This window comes from Labrus bergylta, chromosome 12 (assembly GCF_963930695.1).
Source record: "Labrus bergylta chromosome 12, fLabBer1.1, whole genome shotgun sequence".
In the NCBI taxonomy this organism is placed as follows: Eukaryota; Metazoa; Chordata; class Actinopteri; order Labriformes; family Labridae; genus Labrus; species Labrus bergylta.
The window spans coordinates 4,065,311-4,092,810 of record NC_089206.1 but is presented as its reverse complement, the minus strand read 5'-3'; the positions used below and the strand labels follow the sequence as shown (position 1 = coordinate 4,092,810).

Here is a 27,500-nt window from a genome sequence, read left to right as displayed (position 1 = left end):
GAACCAGACAGTTTTCAATCAAAATACTATTATTTCATATCTGATGACTCGCCATTCAACCAACTTTCCCCTCAGATGACTCAGAAAATATTTCTTTCTGCGTGTGTTGGCTCAGCTTTTACTATGAATATCATATCTAAATAACAGGAAATCACACCATTCAAACTGAATTTTTGGTCAATAACATTCAAAACTCTTTAGTTTGCTACACAGAGCGAGCAAACTAAAAAAAAAAAAAAGGGCTGAAAATAAATCACTCTTTTTCATTCTTACAAGAATTCAAGAATGCATGCACCAAATATTTTGCTAATCCATCGAGTAGATTTTGTGATCTTTCACTCGACAAGTGAAAACTTTGACATGCTGGTGCTGCAAAAAGGTAAAGTCGTAGGCGTGATTAAAGGCTTTATATATGATTTTGTGATCCAGCAGATGTCGCCCTTGAGCACCAGCATGAAACCAAAACAACCCGCAGTGCATTGTTGTGTTAGCATGCTAATGCTAGCCATCTTTATTATGCTGGTATCTTCACACTGCATGTAAATTTACCTGAAATGAGCGTGATCTAGAAACACAGTTAAGCAGTGAGTACAGTATGTTATTCTTCTTTTCTCTAGTCCCTCAATTAAACAACTTTTATACACGAGGGGAGGAGTCAGCCGGCCGTCCGGGCGATGTAAACAAACTGAAGATAGGACTCTGAAAACTCTGAAAACATCACAGACAGTGGGACTCGGGTGTTACACCCATTGTAGACAGTCATGACTCACAGAGTTATTTTCAGAGGATATACTTGATTTCTACATTTAAGTGTATATAAGTGCATATAAAGACTTTAAGGTCATTAGGGCTCATCCTCTGGGGACCATGAGTATCTTTACAGAATCTTACTATCTGACAGTTGTTGTTATAGTTCAATCTGGACCAAAGGATCAGTATCAGACCAACTGATACTGTATCAGTGTATGTCTGCATGTGTCCCTAGACTAGAGTAATGATCCCATTTCATCCAGTCCTTTGTCACACATGTCTTTCTGCAGGTTGGGATCATCTCTTCCATAAAGCACATGTAGGTTTGTTTGTGTTCATAAGAGGCCAATAGTGGGTGGGAGCATTTGGTAACTTGTTATGTTAAGGTCTTACAAGGTCTTGGAGGAAATGTCTAAGACATACATAGAGAAGTGAAACCTTTAACTCCAAAGCTGCCTAGCCTTTTATATTAAACATCCAGCTTTGGTGCAAGAAAGGATGAATACAAAGGGCTGTGGGGGTCCACATTTGGTGCAGAATAAGTAGGCTCCTTGATTATTTGGATTTCTGTTTATGGCAGATGAATTAACAAATTAACAAAATCTTCAGGGCAGAGTTTTTAAAATATGTTTATGTTCTCCAGAGCTGTTATACCACATATGCACTCCTGAAAATGTATAGAGGATTTCAGGAGGACCACCCCTGAAGATTTGCACTTCATATCAATGCTATGTGTAGTTCGGTAGAATCACAATACCAACAAAAAAGGGGGAAGAACATACTGTCAAACTGTCCAAAAAATATAATTCAGCAGTTTGAGATCGTGCAGCAATCACAGGGAATAAACGTCACCCCCCCCCCCCCCAAGGTCACTCTAACTTTCTGAGTGACCCCGATAAACTTCAGGAGTTTTTCAGGAGTTTTGTGCAGGTGTGAAAAAAGGCTAAAGTGTACGAGGGTCCTCAGGGATTTATCTTGAGCAATCCTCTCTGTGTGCATATGGCTGGCAGACATGGTGCAGAAACAGTAAAAACAGACAACACAAGGCGGAGAACAATGCCAGGAAGTCGCCCCGTGCAGTGGAGCACGCTGAGTGACAGAGTACCGGGGAGGTGGGGGGGGCACACAAGCAGCACTGAGGAAGGGGGCTCTATGGCCTAAACGTGCACACACACACACACACACACACACACACACACACACACACACACACACACATCCTCGTTAGAACATTATTTCAACAATGCACAGGGGATGTCTGAGGACTTCTTGCTAATTTTTCTCTGGATGATGGGCAGAGTTCTTAAAAAAGTTGTGCAGATAAAAACGATGCCACTCAGCAAAGCGGGGGCTTGTCCTTTACAGTCGTCGCTCAAGGTCACGACTGAGGTCAACGTGGAGCTGAGAGAAAGCAGAAACAGTTTGTGTTGGCACTGATTCCAACTCTGACTAATGAGGATCCGCTCCCTGGACTTTGTGTTCCCACGGCATCTCTAGATCGTCAGCAGTTTGTAGGCTTGATGGCCCCCTGTAACGACCCCCCCTCTCTCCTTTCTGCTCATCCTGCCTGAATCCCATTGTCAGAGTCCGATCAGTTTTTCTGGTGTAACAAGGAGGAACCTGTCAGCACATTCCCTCTCCTCGCACCAAACGGGAAGGAACCGGTCAGCAAAAACACGTCTTTCTGGGAAGAGTGGGACAAAAAGCAGTCCCTGACCCACACCTTGTTATCTAGAATACTTGAAAAAAAAAAAAAAACTATGAAGAAACAAACACTTAAAGATGACTTGATATGACCCACAGTTACCCATCTACCAGTAAAACCATTTATTGTGAAGATAAGACAGTCAAGTGAAATGCTAACATCAGCATACTAAGCTGCTCAAAGTTAGAGTTAGGATGCTGATTTGAACTGTGTTGATTATAAAGACTGTATATGTCATGGACACAGTCTCTCTGACGTCACCCATTCGTTTCTGAAGAGGCATTCTGAAGCCGGAAATGCCGTCTTGACCTAAGTTTTAATCAACGTAGTAACAGGTGAAGAGGTGGAGCTGAGCCTCCTGGAAAACAGCTACAACATGCACACCTGTCAGTCAACTCGGCCACGCCCATTATTATGCAAATGTATATAACTCTTAGCCTTCAGGGAAGCATTTTTAACAAACAAAGACAGGAAATGTTTTTTGAACCTGGTCGTAAACATGATTATTTCTGCTGTAAAAATTAGCATTTTAGGGGCACTGGTGGCGCAGAAGTTAGTGTGCGCGCGCCCCATGTGTGGAGGAGTCCTCAAAGCGGGCGGCCCAGGTTCGAATCCAGCCTGTGGCTCCTTTCCCGCATGTCATTCCCCACTCACTCCCTCTCTCCCTGATTTCCAGCTCTATCCACTGTCCTATCTCTCCATTAAAGGCACGAAAAGTCCAAAAATAAATCTTTAAAATTGAGATTTTACTGTTGGACAAAATGAGGATTCTTTGGCTTTTGCAGCCGGCCTCTAGTGGACACTTGAGGAACTCAGTTTTTTTTTTTTTTCCCAACTTCCAACTTCTTTTCTTAACGCCGGAGGTTTCTGATTGGCTTAAACTGTCGATAACAGTATAATAAAATGTGAGTTTAAATTGTTAGCATGCTGAGGTGTGAAGTGGGATTGTCAGAACACTCGTGTGTCTGTTGTCTTCCTGGACTACTTGTGTTGTTTCCCCTCCCCTAACAGGAAGTGAGCAGAGCTCGCACGCTGCCTCATTTATTTCATATGAAAAAACAATGAACAAATCACATCTATAATAGGATGTTCTTAAACTTCTAAAGCAAGCCTTAACAGTCTTTCCCTCTGAGATGTGTTACTGGTTTCTGATACTCGTCATGGTTTTCTCTATACCAGGGAATCGGGTGGGGGCTCCACGGTGGTGCTGTGGTTTAGCGCTGTTGCCTCACAGCGAGGAGGTTCCTGTTTTCGTATCCCTCGTCACACACGGGCCTCTCTGTGTGGAGTTCGCATGTTCTCCCTGTGCATGCAGATGTGAGTTCAATCTCGGTAATCTGACTTCCTCCCACAGTCCAAAGACATGCTCGTTAGGTTAACTAGGTGAATCCTGATAGGTGTGAATGTGAGGGTGGCTGCTTGTTTGTCCCTAACAGTCAACCCTTTATTATAGAGACAAACAGAGGACAGAGCCCCGAACCCAGGCTGCCCGCCTCGATGACCACAGGCCGACGTGGAGGACTACGCCTCAGTATATGGGGCGCGCACTAACCGCTAGGCTACAGGCGCCCCGATTTCTGCTATATTTCTGTTTACATTTTATTAAATGTTGAACATTCTTCCTTTAAGACAACTTTTCAATGGCACTATTGGCACTACATGAAGTAAGAAGGCTACATGACATGTACAGTGGTACTAAAGGAAGTTAAAAAAAAAAAAAAAAAAGGGTACGTGACACAAACAGTGAATTTCAACAGAAGTAATACGAGGTATTCAAAGTGACCCAGGATCATAGAGTGTTTCTATAGCATTTCCTCACACAAGCATTTTGGAAATCATGAGTCAGACACACATTTCAGAATTCTTTGTAAAATATATTTTTGGTCCAAAAGCTGATTTGCAAAAAAAAAAAAAAATACAACATGTGCAATCATGGAGTAGATGAGGCCCTCATGGTACAGAGTGAACTGTATCGACAGAGACCAGCCAGTGTTCAGCTGCATCATGTCACTGGGTTAAGGCTAACTTCAGAAGCTACTGAAATGTAGTGTTGTTATTGTCAGTAATGTTTAACACAGTACCCTGGTTATTACTCAATGTCATTATTACAATACAGACAACAGCTCCCTAAACCCGACGATCCACTTGGCGCACATTAGCCGTTTAGTGCACATTATAGGGAGTCCGTCCAGAGTGAGATGGTGGGTGGGTGTTCTGATGAACTGACACTTATCGATGCAGACGCAGCTCTGCGAATACAACTCAAACGCTCGGTCGCCCACCTCACAGTCCCCCCGTTCAGGCTTCAGCAGCCGAGAGATGCTGCAAACGTTTACAGGCTCAATAAGAAGATATGCTGTCTTTTTTTAAATACCACACATTTTTATCTTTCCTGTTTAAAAACAACAACTCGTCTGTACCGTCTTCTTTTTAAATTTAGTCGAGACTTTGGTGGAAAACAGGATTTTGATTGGTTTAGAAAGTCTTTAATGTAAATGTTCTGCAGACAACAGAATTTATTTAATTTATGCTAAGTGCAAAAAATCCCTGCAGGGTAAAAAAAAGCTTTGATCCCACACGTTTGGCACTCAGAACATCCAAATGGCCTGCGTCAGTAGATAAGTATTCATCATCTCTCAAGTGTTATTTTAAAATATCCTTCTTGATTCAAGGTGACTGCAGAGAGAGGACAAAATGAGGAACAGTAGTTTATTTACAAGTAAAGTTTATTTGTTTTCTTGCCAGTAAAAGAAGAAAAGGTCATCACTGATACAAGTTAAACAGCTAGCCTGACTCTGTTTGACATTTTAGTGTTTTTGTACAGCTAGGGTTAGTCAGATACATTATATTAATTTAGAAGTGCTAGAGGACATTTTATTTTTACTGTTTTGGACAGAGCCAAGCTAACCATTTCTCCTGTTTCAGTGTTTAAGAGAACATATGCTACCTGTCTCCTGGTGTTTATGTTTGTGAACGAGCGCACTGAGAGAAGGTCGAACAGATCGCTTCATGATATCTGCGTTCAGATAAACAACAGTGCTTGTATCAATAAAGGCAAAATCAAAATAATATTGAAAGGGGAAGGAATATCAGATAATTTTCAAGCAGAGAATCTAAATATTTGCTATTTCCAGATATTAATGAAGGACGTGCTGCTTTTCCCTGCACACGTTCAAAAACAATTATCAAGTTTTTACATTATTAATGTGCAGATTAATAGTCGATGAACGTTAGGGTGTCAATATTATTAATGCTTTTCAATACTGAGCGGGCGAAAGAGAGAAAGAGAGCACACAGATAAGTTTCCAACGTATTTCTGCAATTTTAGACGCTAATGCAATTTTAAGTCATTAAAATCAAGATTTTTTTTTTTGATTTGGGTCGCCCCGGAATGTCTTTGTGTTGCAGGTATCGATACTGTTTGATTTTTACTGGAAGCATATCAAAGTTTAAAGGTCTAGTATGAGGACAAACCCCATCACAGAGCCAAATGACCAAATGTTGTTTTAGAGGCATTTTGATGAACATGATTAACACACATATTCACAGGCTTGCAGTCTTCTAAATGTTTCTGTTTTTGGCACATTTGGCATGTTATCTCCATGCATAGATCAAAGGAATAGTGTGACATCATAAGCAGGACTGTGTATGTGTAGATCTATGTAGACAGAAACCACGCACTCTGAAGGAAACCTTTAACACACATACTCTCTCTCTCTCCCTCACACACACACACAGCAGAGTTTGTATCCTCTCTTCTTACTTTTGGCAAGAAAACAAACAAACACACTTCTAAAAATGTCAAACTCTTAAAGTTCAGTCCTCGCCCGGGGAACCAGACGAGAGAGAGATATTTGATCTCACACTGAAGATCAGTGATCAGCAGCAGTTTGTCTGCATGAACCCTCCGGCTGCTCCGGAGTCAGCGTGGACGAGCGCTTCATCCCCGTTAGAAATGCTTCTTTAATCTTTAAAATAAATAGAGGCATCAGAAGTACAAGTACGTCATATTGCTACAAGTCGTGTGGCCCTCAGATCACGCACATGATGATCTGTGTGTGCAGACTACGTTTGGTCATTAAATCGACTTTGAGCCGTCAGTTGTGTCGACTTACAGTAGAGTTCATTACGCAAAAATGTTTGAGATGAAGTCGCGAAATCGTTTGGCGTACTGCTCGGGGTGGACCGTGGAGATCTCAGCACCCGCCTGCAACAGAGAGAGAGGGGAGGGAGAGGGAGAGAGAGAGAGAGAGTGAGGAAGAGAGGGTGGAGAGAGGGAGAGAGAAAGAGGGTGGAGAGAGAGAGAGAGAGAGAGGGAGGGAGGGAGGAAGAGAGGGTGGAGAGAGAGGGAGAGAGAGAGGGTGGAGGGTGGAGAGAGAGAGAGGGTGGAGAGAGAGAGGGTGGAGAGAGAGAGAGGAGAGAGAGAGGGAGAGAGAGGGTGGAGGGTGGAGAGAGAGAGGGGGAGAGAGAGAGAGGGGATGAGAGAGAGAGAGGGTGGAGAGAGGGAGAGAGAGAGGTAGAGAGAGGAGAGAGAGGTAGAGAGAGGAGAGAGGGGGAGAGAGAGAGGTAGAGAGAGGAGAGAGGGGGAGAGAGAGAGGGTGGCGAGAGAGAAAGAGAGAGGGTGGAGAGAGAGAGAGGGTGGAGAGAGAGGAGAGAGAGAGGGTGGAGAGAGAGAGGGGAAGAGAGAGAGAGAGAGAGAGAGAGGGTGGAGAGAGAGAGGGAGAGAGAGGGTGGAGAGAGAGAGGGGGAGAGAGAGAGAGAGAGAGAGAGAGAGAGAGAGGGAGAGAGAGGGTGGAGAGAGAAAGGGGGAGAGGGGGAGAGAGAGAGGGGGAGAGAGAGAGAGAGGAGAGAGAGGGGGAGAGAGAGAGAGAGGGTGGAGAGAGAGAGGGAGAGAGAGGGTGGAGAGAGAGAGGGGGAGAGAGAGAGAGAGATAGAGAGAGAGAGAGAGAGAGGGAGAGAGAGGGTGGAGAGAGAAAGGGGGAGAGAGAGAGGGGGAGAGAGAGAGAGAGAGAGAGAGAGAGAGAGAGAGAGAGAGAGAGAGAAGGAAAATATAATCTGTTTACTTCATGACATGATAACAAAACAAACATGAATGTCTCGCTCTCGGCTCAGGTACAGACTGAACGCGCTGACAGCTTCCTCTTCTTCTACTCACCCCGTGTTTGACAGTTTTTGCAGCGTGAGCGGCTTTCTTCTTGGTGTCGTACTGAGTAAGTACGTCAATCAGACCCATGAAATAGACCTCCCTCTGAGGGGCTCCTGAGATGAAAGGCAGAGAACAATCAGGGTTGTGTTACACGGCCTGTATCGACAGTGTTGTGTGTGTGTGTGTGTGTGGGGAGGGTTCACATAACAATCATCAAGATTAAAGCTCTCTGTGAAGAAATGAAGTGTATCATTATGATTCTCCGGATGACATTTATGATTATATTGAAAGTGAACACATGGAAACATGAAGGAGGAATCCTTTCTAGTGAAAATCAAACGACCAACAGAAATACTAGGACCCCGATACCTGGTCAGTTCTTGTTTTTAATGACTAAATAACACAGACAGACTCCTGCACTCTGACTCAGTTGGTAGAGTCGGTCGTCTCCTAACTCCTGCAGCTACACACACCGATGTGTCCCTGGGCAAGAAACTTAACCCCAAGTAGCTCCTGCTTTAACACAATGTGTATGACTGGATTTATGACTTCTGATGGACTCTTCACTCAGCAGCCTCGACCATCAGTGTGTGAATGTGTAGGTGTGACATGAGGTGTGAAAGTGCTTTGAGGAGTCAGAAGACTAGAAAATAAAAACTCAAACTCAAGGCCATTTACATATTGGTGACGTTTTGTGTGCTCTCTCTCTTTTTAGCTCGCAGCGGCTTTTTGTTGAAAAGAAGACTGAAGATCTGAATCCGACGATCATTGACTAATGATTTGAAACATGTTTGAAAACTACGGAGGAGTGTTAGGGCCACATTGAGGGTGATAGAAATCAGTTTACATTTTGTATATTTCTTTTTTTAATCTTACATTTCTACATATACTATATATATATATATGTGTATGTGTATTAATCATTTTTAAGTGTTTCTTGCTGGCCCTGCAGAACAGTCTTTTCACTTTCTTAACTATTACATATTTATGGTTTTAGTAATCCACATTTAATGATTATTTAACTGACATGTTTTACCGACGAATGAATGGATTTTGTTATTTTGCTACTGCATCAGAGCTCTGTGAAGTCCAAGACAAATTTCCCACTGGGACAATAAAGTTAATCTTAATCTTATATTTCACTGCACATCTGTTTGAGCATGTGACAAATACAAATCTTGAATCTAAATTCACGAGAACAAAATCATAAATTGACTAGAAAAAGACATAAATTTAAGGTAATTAAAGTCGTTATTTTAGTCTTTACTTCAGATACAGAGGCTATAGTCCTTTCAGCGGGCGGCCCAGGTTTGAATCCGACCTGTGGCTCCTCTTTCCTCTGTCCAATCTCTAAATAAAAGCATAACCCCCAACAAAAACAAAAACCTTTAAATGTACGACTAATCTAGAGATTTAGATTTTTTTCCTTCAACGAGGCCCCTGATAATCCATCGTAGAACTTGTAAAAGAACTTGCCTAATACACAATCACAATCCGTCTTAGAAACCGTTTCATTATTATTCACCTGCACAGCTGCTGACCGCGTACACGTCCACGTAGGGGTCAAACTCCCCGGGTCCCAGAGGTTTGTAGGCTGACATGTAGCCGGCTATTCCCTCCGGAGACGTGCCGTAGGAGCCCGCCGTCGCGCCCGCCGCCAAGCCGTTCTCCGCCTCGGGGTCTTCCTCGTTGGAAACCTCCTCGCCTTCTTCGTCATCTCGTTCCGCTCGACCTACGTCGTGGATGCCGAGCAGCAGGCTGTAGTCCATGATCTTCAGCTTCACCAGGAACTGAAAGGAAACAGGAAAAAGGACAGTTAGTTATTTTAAGTCATTTTTGGGGCCTTTATTAGAAAAGACAGCGGAGGAGAGACTGTTGGGAGGAGAGCCATTTATGTGCTCATCAATTGAAAGTGTGACGTCCAGATTTCCCTCTTTTAGAAGCGAGTTTCACATCCATCCTGCTGAAACGGCCTCAGAGCGTCAGTGATGTGAGGATGCTGCCGCTCTGTGGACGATGTGTGTAAAAACAACGATTAAGACTTTTTACCTCCACATCTCTGTTCAGCTTCTCCATGAACTTCTCCTTCTGCTCGTCGGTGACGTACACCTTCTGCATGTTGTTCCTGAAGTCCATGTCCTTGAAGGTAGGAAGCTCTTTTCCCTTTTGGAAGATAAATGAACGGCTGGTTAAAAAAAAAAAAAAAAAAAAAAGGACAGACGGCCACATAAAGATATTCAATGAAAAGAAGACGGGAGGTTTTTTTTTTTTTTTTTTACCCTTTCTTTGTCGCTTGCTTCACGCGCCACCAGAGAGCCCTGCAGGAAGAAAATGTTTCATTAATGACACGGGAACATGGTTAAAGTATTTCAGGTTAGAAAACAAAACATTTAGTTGATCGGTTTTCATTCTTTTGTCTTTTATAGCCCTTCTGTATAATGTGCTATAGTTACCTCAAATACATACTGTGTTTATTTTGTTTTTGTAACTCGTTGAACGGCCAAGCTTAGTTTGTGTTGTGTTCTAGTTGTCTCCTTTTCTTTGTTTTGTTTTTTTTACTTAAAATTACTCTTATTTTACTGAAGAACCTGTCGAACATATATCTGAATGTCTCAAAACTCTTAAAAAAAAAAAAGTTGTGAAAAAAAGAAAAGATTTAAATTAGCACTTTGACTTTTTCCTTCAAGACCCAGAGACAAATTAGAGACAACTAGTTTCTAAAGATGAAGAAACTAATGTACTTTTATTTATGCCACTGTTGTTACTAATAAAACACTGAAACACAAACTGGTACATAAACTTGATGACAGAGTAAAGCTTCTTATGCTTTTATTACAGAGCCAGTGGATAGAGTCAGAAATCAGAGAGCGGAATGACATGCAGCAAAGGAGCCACAGGTCGGATTTGAACCCGGGCTGCCTGTTTCTTTTTTTTTTTCTTTTCATTAGGCAAAGCACAGAATAATTTACATTGCACATAACCTTCACTACTTAACAGACTTCCTTAATCCTCTTATAGGTATTTGTCCATTGTTTGTCCCCCTTTCCGCCGGGATTTGGGAAAGACGGGTGCAGAAAGTCTGAGTGTCTTTGTCCATAATGCTTTCCTAAAGTTTGATTTTTCTTATAAATCGATCGTTTACTGCAACATGTGAACCACAGAACCGGGGAGCTTACTGTTTCTGAATCAAGCAAAAAGAAAAACTAGATGTAGAGGGTAGGTTTTCACAATTCACAAATAAAAATCAGTTAAAGTCCGATCTTACAGGTTTTACGTACTCGGTCCATTTAGACAGGGCTGTAGCCTCTGCACATGGGGGAGCACAAACTAACCACTAGGCCACCGGCGCCACAACAAATGTTATCTTAAGACACTTTAAAAAAAAGAGCAGGTCTAGGCCGTGCTCTTTGTTACATTATTTGCAGCAACCCAGCGTTAATCCCCCATTTGGTAGAATTTAGCCAGTAAGGGGGGGGGCAAGGAAATCTGGCACAAGTCCAGAGGGAGTCGAAATACTTGATGCTTTACGAAGGACTTGTTGTTGTTTTCTCTGTCAAGTTTAAAACTGATTTTAACGATTCTGTGCTTTACGACTTTAACTGAAAGCTATAAAACCATTGGGGAAAAGAAAAGCTCAGGAGACTCACAATCAGAGATTTTATACAAAAAAACGACGGCGGATGAAAGAGCACAAATTGAGTTTTATTAGAAGGTGACTTCCCTGTTTCCTCAGTAACCTCCGTCATGACCTCCATAACGTGTAATAAAAAATAAAAAAGGTATGAATTTTATGTGCGTGCACTTCCTCCTCACCTTCAGGTCGTACTTCCTGTGCACAAGCAGTCTGTGGCTGAACATGTTCCTCATCACGATCAGGTAGGTCTCCTCGTTGTCTACGCTCACCCGGTACATACCGAGGAACTGAGGCAGCAGGGTGCTGCCGTGACACTTCACGATGTGCTGCAGGGGAGAGGAAACTGTTTTTACACAAAGAGGAACACTTTCTGCATTTCTGCTTATCGTTCAACCGTGTAACAGGTAGAAAGAGTCGAGGACAGATTCACAGACGATAGATAATATGTGGAGACTCTTACAGGCACAGGTGCTCAATTACTAAATGTCGACAGGTTAGACTTTGAGCTCAGCTGTTAATACAGACGCTAACTTCAGCGTGATCTCATCTAAATACAGGATGTTAAAAGACAACAGTCTGCAGTTTTTTTTGTTGTGTGCATGTTTCTTTTTTATACATGATTAACTCTTGGACACCTGGCAAAGTGAAAACTCTCACACAGCATCACAGAGAGCTGGATCCGACTTCCAGCTACAGAACTACAGAGGTTTAAGATCAGCCACAAGCTTTAATGAAAACAATAAGACGCTCTGGAGGTCTGATATGGGATCAAGCTATAATTTAAAGGTCCCATATTCTGCTTTTTCTGGTTTTATATGCTCTTTAGTGTGTTTTCCAAGTGTCCTGTGCATGTTTAGGCACATCTATGTACAAAAATTCAAAGTCCGCGGAAACACGGCTTCTCCTACGTCCTCCTGTTAGCTGTAGCATTAGCTGCATGTAACGCTCGGTTTTAGCCCCCCTCGATAAAAATTTGCCAGTGTGACGTCTTGTCAGTGTGATATCACTGATCTAAGCCCATTGGCTCGTTGTGGTGAGCCCAGCAGCTCATGTTGCACGCCCGTTAACTTCTGTAGCACGCCCACGATATGCCGTAGCCTGCGGTAGCACAGTAGTGCTAAGGTGCTAATGTTTTTGCTCCCCGGCCCTCGGAGCCAGAGTGGCTGCATTCCCAATATGGTAAAAGGGGCGGGACATTTCCGAGAACCGTGCTGAGCAACTGACCAATTACAGCAGAGCCGACAGGCCGACCAATCAGATCAGACTTGGCACACGTGGGGACTCTGAACGTGGGCACTTCAGAGCCTTAGAGAGAGTCAGAAGAGAGCCGGTGCATGGAGCGGCAGTTCATGAAAACAGACACTTTTTTCAAACTTTAGCTGTTGTGAACATACTTTAGTAGGTACATAGATACACAGCAAGGACTGATGTAAGAGGAGAGAGGGCCGGCTGTTACATCTTTTGCTCCTCCTGTAAATACATCCAAGTGTCTTCAAACAGGACGTGTGCTCTTTTTGTGCTCAGGATGTTAAAAATAGAATGTGGTCAGAAAATGACTGAATTGTCCTTCTGTGTAACGAGAAAGTAAAAAAAAAACAGCACGATAAATGTTGTCAAATTTAGATCGAGAGGTTGAAAGGCTGGCCTTAAGAATGAAATCCCAACAACTGCCAGAAAAAGACCAGATCCTCGATGTTCTGCCAATTAATCCAACAAAATCAAAAAGGACAGAAAATGTAAAAAGCCTGTCTAAAATCAACATGTTGATTCTTGATATTTAGCTGAGATGAGAGAGCAACAGACAGACAAGAAATCAGATGAATTTAGGATTTACTTGTCGAGTATTCGACGTACTGAACACGCCCCCCAGATAAAAGAAAATGAACAAATTATCTGCAATCTGCAAACTGTCCTGATAAACTGACGAGACTGTGTGATGCCAACACAGGAGCTCCGTTAACAAGGAGTTCATTCAGGGCCAAGTGAAATAACAAACACTGTGAAACAGAGCTGCTATTTTTCCTCCACTCCCCTCCCCTAGCTCTCTGTAGGCTGCGAAACAAACCGACTACACATTCCAGTCTGAGCTCAAAGCAGCCAAAAGTTTACTTGCTGGTATTTCAGCCCTCGAGAGAGACGCAGATTTTAAGGATCCTCGCAGCTCAGCCACACGAGTACGAGCACACTGATAACAGACCGTCCAGCATGAGAGATGAAAACACACAAACAAGATGCAGCGTGTTTCCGTCTCTGCTGGAAATGTACTCAACTATTTACATGATGTGGAGAGATAGGAGCATTTGCATATCTTTAATAAGCCAGCGATCGTAACAGAACATGTGTTCAGCTTCTATACTCAACACTCAGTAGGGTTACATGGCACTAGATATTCAAATTTCTGATTGTATCGGACACTGTTTGGACTTTTAAAATGCATGTAAACATCTTAGTCCGACCTACATCGGACCATAACGGAAACCTCATAATTGGAAAAGAACACCTGGATAAGTCCTTCATAGTCGGCAAACTAACAGCGTGTAAACTCAGCCATCGTGTCGTAATTGGATTTCGCGTTCTGCCCATGCTCGAGAATTTCGGCCGGGGCTTTCACCCGGAAAGTGGAAGGAGACGACGTAATAAATTGTAGTGTTGTTGCCGGAAAGGTCAAACAACTACAACGATTATTAGAATGTAAATAATGTACGTAGCTGTAGTGTCGTCCATCTCCTCGTACGCCATCTTTGTTTGAATGCAGACAGAGAGTTTGTTGTTGCTGTGACGTTTAGGTGAACAGGAAGCGGCTCTGTAACCACTTGTTGAAAGGGGTACAGCGCCACATAGCGTAGAGGAGTCTGCCATGCTCCGGCCATTTATAGGATTCTCTGATCGGCGTATCAGACAAGCGACAGCTGTCTGTTCAAGTAGCAAATCGGTATCTGGCTTAATCCTAACAAGCTATCCCATGTAAACGCACTGAGTGATGTAACCTTGATGATAACGGGCACTGACCCCCCCCCCCTTGTCCCCCCCACACACAGAGGGAGACCAGGAGTGAGTTCAGCCTGATGAACAGAAATGTAAGCCCTTTCTGGAGAACACGTCAGTAGGACAAATGTTAGCCGTCCTCAGCTTTAACACGGCGTCCTCTCCCTGCAAAGTGCACCATGTTGCTACTTCTGGCGAGCAAAAGGCTTAAAATAGTCAAATCTGGGTCAACTTCCCTCACCTAGGAGGCAGACAAATTCTCCCCAAAGACTAAGTTCTTCTTTTAGAAAACCTTGTGACAAACTGTCTCACAAGTTTTGTTTTTTTTAGCCACAACACGATCCAAAACAAAGGTTAAGAGGATTTACTTTAACTGGGGCACAGAGTCACAGATCTCCATCCATCAACTCAGACTTCCCTCAGCAACATTTTCCAGCTCCTCCAGGGGGATTCAACGGCTCTGGAGGAGCGAGACACCTCGGGGTCTCCACCTAGTTGGTTGTGCCCAGAAAACCTCCAAAAAAAGGGAGGCGACCAGGAGGATCCTGATCAGATTCCCAAACCTCCTCAACTGGCTACTTTCAATGCAAAGGAGTAGCTGCTCTACTCCGAGCTCCCCCCCTGAATGTCTCAGCTCCTCACCCTGCCTAAGGCTAAACCCAGTGACCCTGGAAATGCTGTCTGAGTCTAACTTTCAGTCTACCTAACGACAGACTGAGGCGGGTTTTAAGCCTATTGACAAACCGTTACATCACGCCCACCTGTCAATCATGTCAGCTAAGCGCCTAACTATGGATAACAAGTATAGTTTTCAAAATCAAAATGGAGCCGTTCAGTGTGTGCCAGTGGTGACAATAACTAAATCAGACGTCTTTTTACTCAGTACAAAGACTGGAAAAGTAGATCTGTGCATCCATATTTAAGAGATGACATCATCACAACAAGGTGTCGTCCTCTCTTTCCAAGAAGAAAAAAAACACAGACTTTGCATTAAACTGTGCAGAGCTCACCTGGTGATACTCGGACAGGATGCTGTGCATGTCTGCGACGTCCTCGCTGGAGATCTGTTTGATGACCAGCGTGCGGTCGTACGAGTTGAGCAGCAGACAGTCTCCATGGTCGTCTGCACTCCTCATTGGGGAGCTGCGGGTTAATGACACCTGGGGGGGCAGTGATGATTATTATCTGTCAGAATTATTAAGCGTGTAGCTTTTTTAAAATGAATCCTTGTGCATGTACGTCACAAACCTGATAGTCCAGATCCTCGATCCCAAAGCGTTCTCTTAGATTTCGGAAGACTTGAGGACAGTATTCTTTGAACTTGAAATGTCCCGGAAGATTTTCTCTGTGAAAGAAGACGAGGAAAATAAACTGAACATTCGGCTTCACATCTGTAAAACTCGACAGTCCTGTGAATGCTTCTTTGAGGCACAAGGCTGAACTTTTCCAACAGAAACAAGGCTCTGGTAAGCATCAGAAAGCTTTTTATATTAAATTCCTGTCAAAGTGTTAAAGTGTATTTATTTTACTTGTTGAAGAGGTGGTTGTTGACTTTGATCTTGGTGTTGGCTTTGAAGTCATCGGGAAGCAGCATGACAGGAACAGGCACCTGGTTGAGATCATTGATCTGAAAGAAGGAAGGATAACACTTACACACTATCATCAAGTCTCACATTAAAGTAGCACAAATAGTACTTTGAGGGCTGCGCGGTGGTTAGCGCTGTTGCCTCATAGCGAGGAGGTTCCTGGTTTTAAAAACCTGAAGGACAGGAGCCTCTCTGTGTGGAGTTTGTATCGTCTTCCTCCCACAGTCCAAAGACAGGCTCGTTAGGTTAATTGGTGACTCTAAAATTGCCCGTAGGTGTGAATGTGAGAGGGGTTGTGTGTCTCTATTTCAGCCGTGTGGTTGACTAGCTAACAGTCCAGGGTGTCCAATGACAGCTGGAATCGGCTCCCCAACCCAGAACGGGAAAAGCCTGCTTCTCCCTCTATCCTACTTTAAAAGCCCAACACAGTTTCAGCAGATGGCTGTCCAACATGAGTCCAGTTCTGCTCGAGGTTTCTGCCTCTTAAAGCAACTTTTTCCTCACCACAACACGCTGTGCTCATGGTGGATTAATGTTGGATTTTAGTAAATAATACAACAGAGTGCGATGTAAACCTGCTCTGTTTGTAAAGTGTCTCGAGACAACATTTGTTATGAATCGGCGCAACACAAATACAGATTTGATTGATATTGTACAGTTCAACACTATACTATGTTAAAATGTTATCCAAGTGGGCGACCCAGGTTCAAGTCTCACCTGTTGCTCCTTTCCTGCACGTCTATGCACTGTCCTATCCACATAAAGTCCCCCAAAAATACATTCTTAAAACTGTTTTTATACTGCCTGCAGCAAATGTCCTGTAGGGTTCACTTAACTCCTCTGTATACAAGTCGATTAAACCCTCTATTTCATGTGTACTTGTTATTTTTATCTGAGTTGCTGCAGCACCAGAATTCCCCCCGATCTTATCTCATCTTATTTTGCTTTAGTGGTTTAAAACAATGCCACGAAATAGTGCCATACAGACTTCACTGACAGGGGACAGTTGCTCAAACACACATGACAATGTAACATTAGCTGATGTAATACCTGTCATGCTGCATTTTTTCCTCCCATCTAATCGAGTGACCTAAAAGACATTTTAGCTGCAAATACTTTCCCCCCTAAGTGGGTTCTTAATAGCTATTCCCAAAAAAAAAAAGAAGGCAAATCCAAAGCATCTTGACAGAATTTGAATAGCTACTAGAAATATATGCAACCGTCAAAACACACCTCAAACAGTGGATACAAGAAAACCAAGTCTGTGACCACCTTTAACCTTTAACCTCTATTATTGTCTTTGTATTTTATCATTCTCTGTTACCTGCCTAGGGACAACAGGTGGAAACTAGCACTTCTGCTATAATCTGGCATTTTTTACAGCTGTTCATTAATATGCACTGTCCCCAACAAACAAACCAAGTAACTAACTAACTAACTAAACTAAACAAAAATTAAATAAAACAATTAATAAATTAATTTATAAAATAAATAAAAACTAACTAAATAAATAAAAAAACTAAATAAAATAAACTAAATAAAATAAAATAAAATTAAATAAATAAAATTAAATAAAGAATAATTAAATAAATAAATACCCCCTTAGTGTTCGTGTCTCATTTAGATAGCTATGTACCAGAAACAGGTGTGTTTTAAGTTTAACATAATTTGACAGGGTGCAGATTTTGACGCAACACCTCTCCCCCTCTGCGCACCCACCTAGCTTAAGTTCCTGCTAACAGAGCTAGCTTAATTTACATGGCACAGTTACAGTGGTGGTGGTTACTCTTCAGCATTAGCGTGTTAGCATCCAGCCGACTCACCGAGTGATTGACGCCCCACATGAAGACGCTCAGGACGGGGTCGCTGGCTCGGAACACCTTCACCTTCTGCTGTACGAAGTGCTTCTTTTTCGTTTTTGTCTTGGGCGCCAGGATCACCATGGGACTGGAAGAGGCCCCCGAGTTACCGAGGGCAGCCATGACCGCGGACTGGCTTCTCCTCGTCCCGGTTCAGAGCGCTGACACTTCGCTTCCTGATGGCTACCGTCACTGAGCTAATTCAGCTAACGTTAGCATTAGCTGCTCCTCCCCGGGGTCTCGACGACAACCGAACCAAAGGTCGCCTGTGGGATGACGTCACACTGAGGCAGTTGTGTTTTTTTAAAAAGCACAATTTAACGATTAAACCCCGCGAGATGAGTCATTACTCTTCAGCGTTGTGTTATAATGTTAGTATTCTCTGACAGTCCTCCACCGCCCCCTCCAGTCCACCCCATGTTATTATCAACCACGTGGGGAGTTTGTGATTGACAGCTGGAACGCGCCAATGAAATCGATACTTTTTTTTTTTTAGTCCAGCGACGACGTAGCGGTGAAATGCTGCGTTCGTGTACGGTCCTCGGTAGGAATTATCAGCTCTCTTCTTACTCACCAGTTTTATAGTTTTACCATATAGTGAAGTATTTTATTTTTATTTGTTTTTATTTGTTTGTGCATATTAATGAACAGCTGTACCAATTACAGCTGTAAAGATGCCAGATTATAGCAGAAGTGCTAGTTTCCATCTGTTGTCCCTAGGCAGGTAACAGAGAAAGATAAATAAAATACAAATACAAAGGCCCAAGTGACACAAGACAATAATAGAGGTTAAAGGTGGTCACAGACTTGGTTTTTAGATTTAAAAAAATAGAGAAAATGTTAAAATGTAGATGTAATGTACTCAGAATTCAGTCTTCAGAGGCATTACTTTGTCGCACAGATGTTTCCTTTCTGCTTGGAATAGTTGATTTTTTTCCTCATGTGACAAACCTTGCTATAGAAATGAAACAGAGTCATATTTGTGGCAAAGTATTTGGACACTTAGTACTTTCCCTCCAGCTCTTTCACTGTTCATATAAAAAATGCTAGGTAAATAGGTGAAAAACATTACTGTGAACACAAGGATGTATTTGACATCAACATGAAAGTAAGGACTCAAATCTCAAGTACACCAGTTGCATACAATATAAATTAACAGAATGTCAACTAAGGAAATAGGTCTGAACAAAATTCATTTTGTTTACAGCTTACGATTGAACATTTTATTTCTCAAGTTTTTATTTTCTACTCATCTGAGTTACCTTTTTTTTTACTTGATAACATTTTTTTTTCTCTATGACATTTTATGTTTAAACAGTGAATTAATTATTGCACTTTTAATCCACTACATTTATCTGACAGCTGGAGAAACTTTACTGATTTTACAAGCAGTATATTAAATCAATTTATAAAATGTGACACTTTGCTTCATAGATACATTTATCCATCCCTGATACTTACTTCTTGTGGTTACTTCTGTTATCTGTCCATTTCTACAACACTTGAATGTAATCTATAAAAACTTTGCATTGACCAAAATAAGTCCAGATGAAAATACAGTAACGGAAACTGCATAACAATGATGTTCACTGTTTTAGGTTGATGAGTGATGATAATGAATACAACGGAAAGCTACCATAACTTAAGTTATCTCCAATAAGTAAAGAATATCCGATACTTCTGAGGGTTGAACCATGCAAAATAAAAAACATTAAGTGTTGAACTTTGACTAGAGGAGCCCAAATATATTTGCACTTATATGATGCAACAGATTTCTATAAACATGACTACAAAGATTTTCAACCCCTGGGGGGCAGTAAGTCCATAAACAAAGTCTCAACATGAAGCTTGAATGTCTTACAGAAACAAAGCTATCCACAGTTTTATGTGAAGCATTGTTTCAGCTCTGTCATTAAATGAGCAGTGCAGTGATGTGTGGTTGTGCTTTACTACAGTTTGTAATGACAGGAATACAAACTGTGTGTTTAAGTGACTCCTTTTCTATTCATATTAGTCATTTATTCTATTAAATTTATAATGTTTATCCAAGCTGAAGAGCTGTTCCCATTTAAGTATTTAAGAATATCCCATTTTCCCATGTACTTTGAACGCAGCACTGGTTCTAACAGACTGCACATACATTTTCTCTGAGTGAAAAGCTCCTTTCAGGCAAAAAGACATTTCTTATTTTAATGAAAAAAGTCATCACATGTGAAGCATTTGTAGCATAATGATGTCAACAAATGTGTATTTTACCCATTAAATAAATCAGCAAAGTAGTGAGAGTGATGGGAAACCCAGTTGAAGAAAAAATGACCCTCAGTGTGCACAATCTCTCGTCACTACTCTCACAAGAACTTTAACTGGTGCTGCAGAACAAGTGTGTGTCATAGAAATATTTGGGAGCAATTATTTATTAATTTAAATCTGGAGATTTTCCAAACTTTGACCCGGATAATTGTCTGCTTACAAATGTCATTTACAAATATAAATGTGCTGTCATGACTTACATCTAAATTGTACACTTTTTTTTTTTTAATGCAGCGATACAAACCAGCAGGTGGATATATAGTCCTCGACAGACATGTTACTGGCTTCATCTCATGCTCAATGTACAGAAAAGAATCTCCAAGAATAGCAAACACCCCAGATAGAGAAGTAGGACGTGTGGTGGTGTGATTCTACAAAGGATCATGCTTCCTCCTTCAGTTTTTTTTCTTCTTCTTCATTTTATAGTATGCATGGACAATGGGATATTCTATGCTGTTACCTTGGAAACAGGCATGTATCTGTTCCCTGTGTTGCGAAGCAGGAGAAAAATGATCCTTTATGTGCCTGGTAATGGCAGAAAAGCAGCATGACTCTAATGTGCTCTAATTTGTAATTTGTCTCTTGCTGCAGAGAAAGGTTCTCACGGGCGCAGCAAATGGATTTGAGTCTCAAACTGTAAAGGCTTTTTTTTTTTTGACTCAGTAATACACAATAACCTGTTCATGTGCTGCTGATGATTCAGAGGAAAAACCTCAGTGCTGCAGACCAAGGCTTCAGGAATGACTCTGCAGAAGTGATGTATTAGTTAAAGGGTCAGACTCTTTATGAAACATCAATGCTCTTCCTCCAAAAACCTTCCCACAGTGGATCCCAAAGCATGCTTCTTCCTGTACATATTTAACTTTTGCTCGAGATTACTCTGTGGATTTGGGGTTTTAAGCCTAAAACAAAATCATATCCAAGAGCTTGGCATAAGATGCATCTCCTTTTCTTTGCAGATCATAAAACAAACAAATGTCTCAAGGTCTCTTCTCCTGCAGATATCTGATATTTTTCTGAGAATAATACATTTGAATTAGCAAAAATATTAGAATCATTTTCCCACTGCAGAGACTGCCTGCTCACTGAAGACAACGGACTCTCTCAGTGTTCGAGTGGTGTTGCACGTTTGTCCTGCTGTGTGTCTTCAGTGCTACAAAATGTTTCCTCCATCATCATTCTGTCTGTGCCGAGTCTTCACGGCAGAGCGAGCGATCAAGTCACGGACGTAGTTTTGTCTGGTTTCTTGTGAGGGACCAGTTTCATCTGACCAGTCTGACCAAGAATCTGATATCACATGAAATCTCAAATGAAAGTCATGGTGACACCATAAAGAGCACGAGGTAAGGAATCCATCCTCATGGTTCCAAGCAGGACGAGTGCAGTAGAAACAGGGCGTACAGATCGATACAGCGCCTCTCTACAGCTGCAGACTCTTGGATTATTTGCATTGTTTAAAGGGGCTTTGTGGGCACTTGTGTATGTTTTTATTATAACTTTCTTACTTAATTTTATAATCCAATTTCTGATTAGTTCAAACAATTTTTGCACAGTGGTGCTGTGGGTAGCGCTGCCTCATCACAAGAAGGTTCCTGGTTCAAATGAGGGGCCTCTCTGTTCTCTGTGCATGTGCAGGTTCTCTCTTATTACACCTGCTTCCTCTAAAAGTCCAAAGACATGCTTGTTTGTGTTTAATAGTGACTCTAAATTGCCATTGGTGAATGTTTGACTGTCTCTATGTCAGCTTTGTGATTGACTGACAAACAGTCCAGGTTGTACCCTGCCTCTCGGCCAATGAGAGCTGGGATCGGCTTCAGCCCCCCCCTGACTTTTGATAAAATGGATAGCTTAACCATAAAGTATTAAAATCCTTTCCTAAAGTAATAGTTTCAATTCAATGCTGTTGAAAAATCCATCCAAAGACCAAATGTCTCCTCCTATAAAGTCTGGATCAGTAATGTTATGAGCATCTTTTGCCTTTAAAGAGGTGTCGCATGTTTCTTGCATTTTTAGGATTATCTGATGTTTGCTCGTGTGTATCTATATCTTGTTGCACATTTAAAAAGAAGATTTTCTACTTGAATGTCCACACGTCAGCAGAGCTGGACACTTTAAGAAGACACAGCCCACAGCAGTTGTTATATTAATATATGTTTTATTCTTCTCCACTTTGATTTTTCATCACGTTTTTATTTTTCATATTTGTAAATCTTACAGGTCCTCTGTGCACGGACCTTTCATCACGGCACACACATTGGCACGACAAGATTGTTCAGAAATAGATAAATTCTAATCACACTTTTAATATCACACAATTTCATGACTTTTTGCAAGGACTCGGGAAAGACAGACTGGAACAATAACAAATTTGATCTTTTTTTTTGTCCTCTGTTGAAATCAGAATTGAAAAGTATGATGTGCCAAAATAAAAAAATAAAAAAAAACATTCTCAAATAAACAAAGCATAAATAAAAAAGAGGAAATTAAAAACATGAGATATAACCATAAAATGTGCAGCAGTTGAATAGAGCTCTGATGAATGTGATGAGTTTTGCCATAAAGGTGCCTTTAAAGCACAACACTTCCCCTAACATGAAATAAAATAATCTCTGTCTTTAAATAAGAAAACTGCTGACAATATAAAAATACATGGCATTGTACTGTAGTTCATTAAATAAACCAACAATTCATATATAAAATATTATATTGACGTGTATAAAAATATGCCTTACAACTTTTTGAAAAGGGTAACAGCCGTAAGCTTTTTAGTCTGCCACTTCAGAACACACAGTCGACCACAAAAATTCAAACATATGTACAAACAAACAACTAAATAAGCAGTCAGAACGCCATTTGGACAAAAAAAAAAAAAAAATGAAAAGAAGCATCCAGGATCATATTCGTTTGACAATTTTTTTCTGACTCGACACATATATAAGATACTGTAAGATTCAAGCAGTACTGGATGGAAATACAGACTCAAAACAAATAAATTAATAGAAAAGAAAAATATTCTGTCAATTAGGTATGTTGATATCAGTGTATCTTTGGAGAGAGGGAGAGAGGACGGTGAGGGAGACACTTTTTTTTCTTTTCTCTTTTGAACGTTTGTGTCACATCACCTGCGTTAACAGTATTTCAGCCCACTGAGATCAGAACAAACACAGGCAGTGTCAGCTATCCTAAAGTCGAAAGTAAAAAAAAAAAAAAGAAATCTACCAGAAAGCCAGGACAAGAGCCAGGGAATATAGAGATCATTTGGATCACTGAGGCAGTTCACGGAGCGTTAATGTGAGCATGCAGCGTGTCACCAGACGACGCAGAGGACGCTGCTGCAACTGTTGAACATTCAGGCAGATGTTGCTGTTACTGCTGCTGGACTGTGAGAGTGTGTGTGTCTTGCTTCTAGAGAGGACATTAAACCGGTGTGTGTTTTCCATAGGAAGTGGTTTTATCCCTGCTACCTCCTGTCCAGGCAGTGTCTAGCACATGCTAAAGCCACCCCCCCTCTCCCTGTGCTCCTGCTCCTCCACCACCAACCTCCTCCTCTTCCTCCTCTTCCTCCTGGCTCAGAGCAATAGGGACAACCTCATCCCTCACTCCCCATCACACGGTATTGTACCATCTTCACTGGCACGTGAGGGCACGGGCGTGCCAAGCTCGTCCACGCACCAGCAGTGGCCACGCTGCATGCCCTTGGAGGAGCGGCACTGTGTGAGATTAAAAAAAGACAGAGAGAGAGAGAGAGAGAGAGAGAGAGAGAGATTTGAAAGGGGGGAAGGAGGGTGGAGATAAAGTGGGGAAAAGGTGGTGAGAGAGGAAGAGAGAGAGAAAATGATATGTCATCATAGCGCAGTACTGATTCTCTGAGCTCCCAGCTGAGCGGCTCAGAGAGAGAGAAGTGTCAGTTATTCTCACAGACAAAAAAGAATCTCAGCAAGCTGCAGTGGAGTGAAGGATCACAGGTGTGCACACAGTCAAAGTGCAGCAGAGATGTAAGAGCCGGGAAAGTTCTAAGTAACATGTTTCGTGATGTTTCAGGCGGCTGCAACGCTCTGTACCTGCTTTTTCCTGTAGAAGCCACGGGTGTCACAGTTGGGTATATAGATGTCACGGTCAGACTGGAAGATTGTCAGCTCGAGACCCCTCAGGACACTATTAAGCAGCTTGCGGCAGGGTGCCTAAAGATTAAAAAAAATAAAAAATCAGCAATGCAGAATGTGACTTCTTCATCTGAACCTGTCTTCATCTTCAGAGTGACAGTGGCAAGCTGCTAGCTCCCCTCAGGTGGTCGAGTTGGCGGCGACACATGTCGATGTGAATCACAAAGGATTATCCACAGTGATGCAGCATCAGAGCACAGAAGCAGCAGAGGATATGTATATATTTAAATATATATCAAGATGTCACATATTGTGTAACATTATATAACCATATTGTTACACAATGCTTTAGCTTTTCAGGTCACTGGATGGTATGAAGTGACGTGTGCATTTTTATTTTTTGTGTGTGTGTGTCACTTTGTGAAATTAACTGTGTCATCTTGATCGATTATGTGAATGCAGTTGTTCCCGTCGTGTCATACTGTTAAGGTTCAAAAGCTGAAGATCAATTGGATCGCAGTTTTAAAAAAAAAAAAATCTGAGGCGGCAATGGCCGACTTGAAACTTTCCTGATTCACATCATGCTCAATTAGTTCTGCCGCATAGCAGCACACACATCATGCACCATAATGCATGGCTTCAGGGCAGTGTGTGTACATGCCACTGCAACACCCCAAACAGCTCAGGATCTATGGCAGCAACTCGCTATGATACAATGCAGCCTTCATATACGAGTCTTTACGTCGCATGCCATGTGTGTTACTGCAATCTTGCTGAAAAAGAAAGCCTTAAACGTCTCAGGATTTTGTGAAAAATGTAGTCAGTGATCCATCAGCTTCACTCATTAAGTACTGTAGATTAAAAGCAGGAACTTACTCTTTCAATGTCACCACTGTGTGAGGGATGGGGACCTGATGGGAAACGAGAATGTGATATTAATCCAACCATTAACATCAAACCAAAAAACCAGTGTCACATTTAACTAAATGTCCCCTGCATAAAGAAATGTACACTCTCGCTTTACATCTCTTGATAAAAGACATCACTGTAACAGATTGGGATCTATCAGAATTGGTCATTTATTAAGAGATCAGATTTTCATCAGTATATCGCCTCTCCAGGTAGTTAATCGCAGTATCTCGGTTTGAACAGTAGATGGAGATCACTGCAACAAAAAGCCGCCTGATCAGGATGTAGGTGACACTGACAGTTGCACATTCATTTGAAAATTTTCTTACAGAGAGACTCACTTGTAGGACAGAGCTCTGTCATGCATCTTTGTCGCTGAAACACATAATCTATAATAATGCTGTACAAACAATATAAATGAGGGGAGAGGCATTTTTCACTTTTAACAGAATTGCAGCAACCAAAGAAGGACATGAGAAGTCTTTTTATGTGATTTGCCGAATTTTGTTTCAGTCTTTGAAAACAGAACTGTCACAAAAAATGTCTTTTTTTTAGAGACTCCAACGACAGTGTGCAAAAAGGTTTTGCAAATTCATCTAGTGGTGCACAAAATGCATCCAGGCTAAAATGTCCCACACTAATTGGCCTTTTCCTTTTGACGCTGAGTGACACAGCATCACATGCAATTTCAGAGCAATACAGAACACAGTGTAAATACAAGCCCACCTGCAGTGACCATGCATGTGTCATCTGCAGGCGCATGCATGCATGTGTGTGTGTATGGATGTGTGTACAGTATCTTACCTGTGGGGTGGGGCCTCTCGGTGGGACTTGTCCTGCTGTGCTTGGCGCAAATGCCCCTTCCCTGCAACAGAGCCTGCAGGGGGCTGTGCTCCCTCGGCGGGGGGACACAGCGGAGCCCCTTGGCACAGCTCAGAGTGTACACACCACAGGGCTCTCCCTGGGCCAACACTAACGTGCTGCCAGCAGCGTTATGGTCCCTGGGGGGCCGGCCTGCCCCCAGTGGATCTTTGCAGGAGGGACAGACCTTGAAGGGGCCCAAGCGGTTCGCCCCGGTCCAGGATCCGCAGTGAGCAATCAGCAACAAAGCAACGGTTGTTAAGTTAGAAAGGATAGGCATTTTGTGTCCAGGTCTCAGGTTCGCCCCTCTGTCACTCTCTCTGTCAGTTAAATGTGGCTGATGCTATTTCTGGATGTATATATTTCTCTCTTCTTTTTCCTCAGTCTCTCTCCCGTTTTCTATACAGTAGCTCTCCTTGGTGCTTTGCCGGTTGAGTCCCCTGCAGTGCCAGAGGAGACAAATGGAGATCGAGAGAGACACAGCAAAGCACCGGCTTTTAAAGATCTGAAAGGCGGTGATAAAGAGTGAGTGAGTGAGAGAGGGAGAGAGAGAGAGAGAGCACAGTTATGACACCTTCAGGGGCTGGGACTCAGAGAGAGAGAGAGAGAGAGAGAGAGAGAGAGAGAGAAAGAGAGAGAGAAAGAGAAAGAGAAAGGGAGGTGGCAGGGAGGGAGAGAGCAAGTGGGGGGTGGATTATGTTCCCTTTCAGAAATTATCAAAATCTTCCCACCCCTTTTTTTTTTGTTCTATACCAACACATATGTCGAGCCTGTCTTCCTACCCTGTGCTCAGTGTTACAAATGCATAAAGAGTAGTTGTCATATTCAGCTTTAGTGCACTTTTCTTTCCAATGTCAGAGACCTTTCTGGAAGGATATTTGCCATGGTAACACACACAAATGTATATCCAGGATGTGCCTCTATTAGGCTCTCCACTGCAATGCCACTTTTACAATAAATGCACAGCTCTGTGGATTCTCCTGCTATGGGGAATATATTTCCTGCACACACATACAGTATAATGTTCAGGCTGAGAAACCTTTATGTCAAATAAAAGAGACAAATGAAACATGTCAAAGTTCAGGAATATAAATAACTTAATCCCCTGAATATACTTAAGAACTTTTACCAAACAGAAGTGTGATAAATGGACGTAGCATGCATTGAAACTGTGCCTCAGCATATTTAAATCACTGCCAAGTCAGTCGTGCATCGACTCTTCAAAAAGGCTAATCTGGTCTTTAATTCAGCTGTCCAACTTCTAGATTACATATCAGCAGCTTTCAGATATTAACTGACTTCATGGAGGAGGTTTGAGGCCAGTTGAGGGTATATAGCTCACCAGTTGTTTGAATTGGAAGAGTAATCATCTGGATAATTAGGAGGAACGAGGAGAGGGGGGGGAGCTTACTTTAGGAGGAATGCACATCGACAAGCCCGAGCCAAACTGCTAATAGTGTAATCCATCCATTGCTCTCCACTCAGCCTGTTTGGATTTTCCATCTTCAGACGGACCAAAAAGTCCTTTATCCTTCTGCTCAACACACAGCAACAGATCCTGCTGCCATGAATGACCACTTCTGTGAGGTATTTAAAACAGGTTAATTAGTTATTCAGACTTACCACCATGTTCAATTCAAAACCATCTGACA

The 27,500-nt window shown here is 42.1% G+C and overlaps 2 protein-coding genes across 2 annotated transcripts; both read right to left on the bottom strand.

Moving 5' to 3' along the window:
• Positions 1-5,150: 5,150 nt before the first annotated feature.
• pip4k2ca (phosphatidylinositol-5-phosphate 4-kinase, type II, gamma a) lies at positions 5,151-18,096 on the bottom strand. Its single transcript, XM_020654899.3, has 10 exons — positions 17,630-18,096; positions 15,750-15,847; positions 15,469-15,565; positions 15,231-15,380; positions 11,415-11,561; positions 9,881-9,919; positions 9,651-9,764; positions 9,127-9,391; positions 7,611-7,714; positions 5,151-6,662 (listed from the first exon to the last, which is right to left on the bottom strand). Exons 1-10 carry the CDS (start codon positions 17,786-17,788, stop codon positions 6,582-6,584), a joined length of 1,254 nt encoding a protein of 417 aa, XP_020510555.2. The 5' UTR covers positions 17,789-18,096; the 3' UTR covers positions 5,151-6,581.
• A 4,014-nt stretch (positions 18,097-22,110) lies between these two features.
• Positions 22,111-26,423, bottom strand: igfbp6b (insulin-like growth factor binding protein 6b). The gene is made up of 4 exons (XM_020654898.3): positions 25,792-26,423; positions 24,955-24,989; positions 24,037-24,156; positions 22,111-23,685 (listed from the first exon to the last, which is right to left on the bottom strand). The coding sequence occupies exons 1-4, from the start codon at positions 26,126-26,128 to the stop codon at positions 23,572-23,574; spliced, it is 606 nt and encodes a 201-aa protein (XP_020510554.1). The 5' UTR covers positions 26,129-26,423; the 3' UTR covers positions 22,111-23,571.
• Between the last annotated feature and the right edge of the window lie 1,077 nt (positions 26,424-27,500).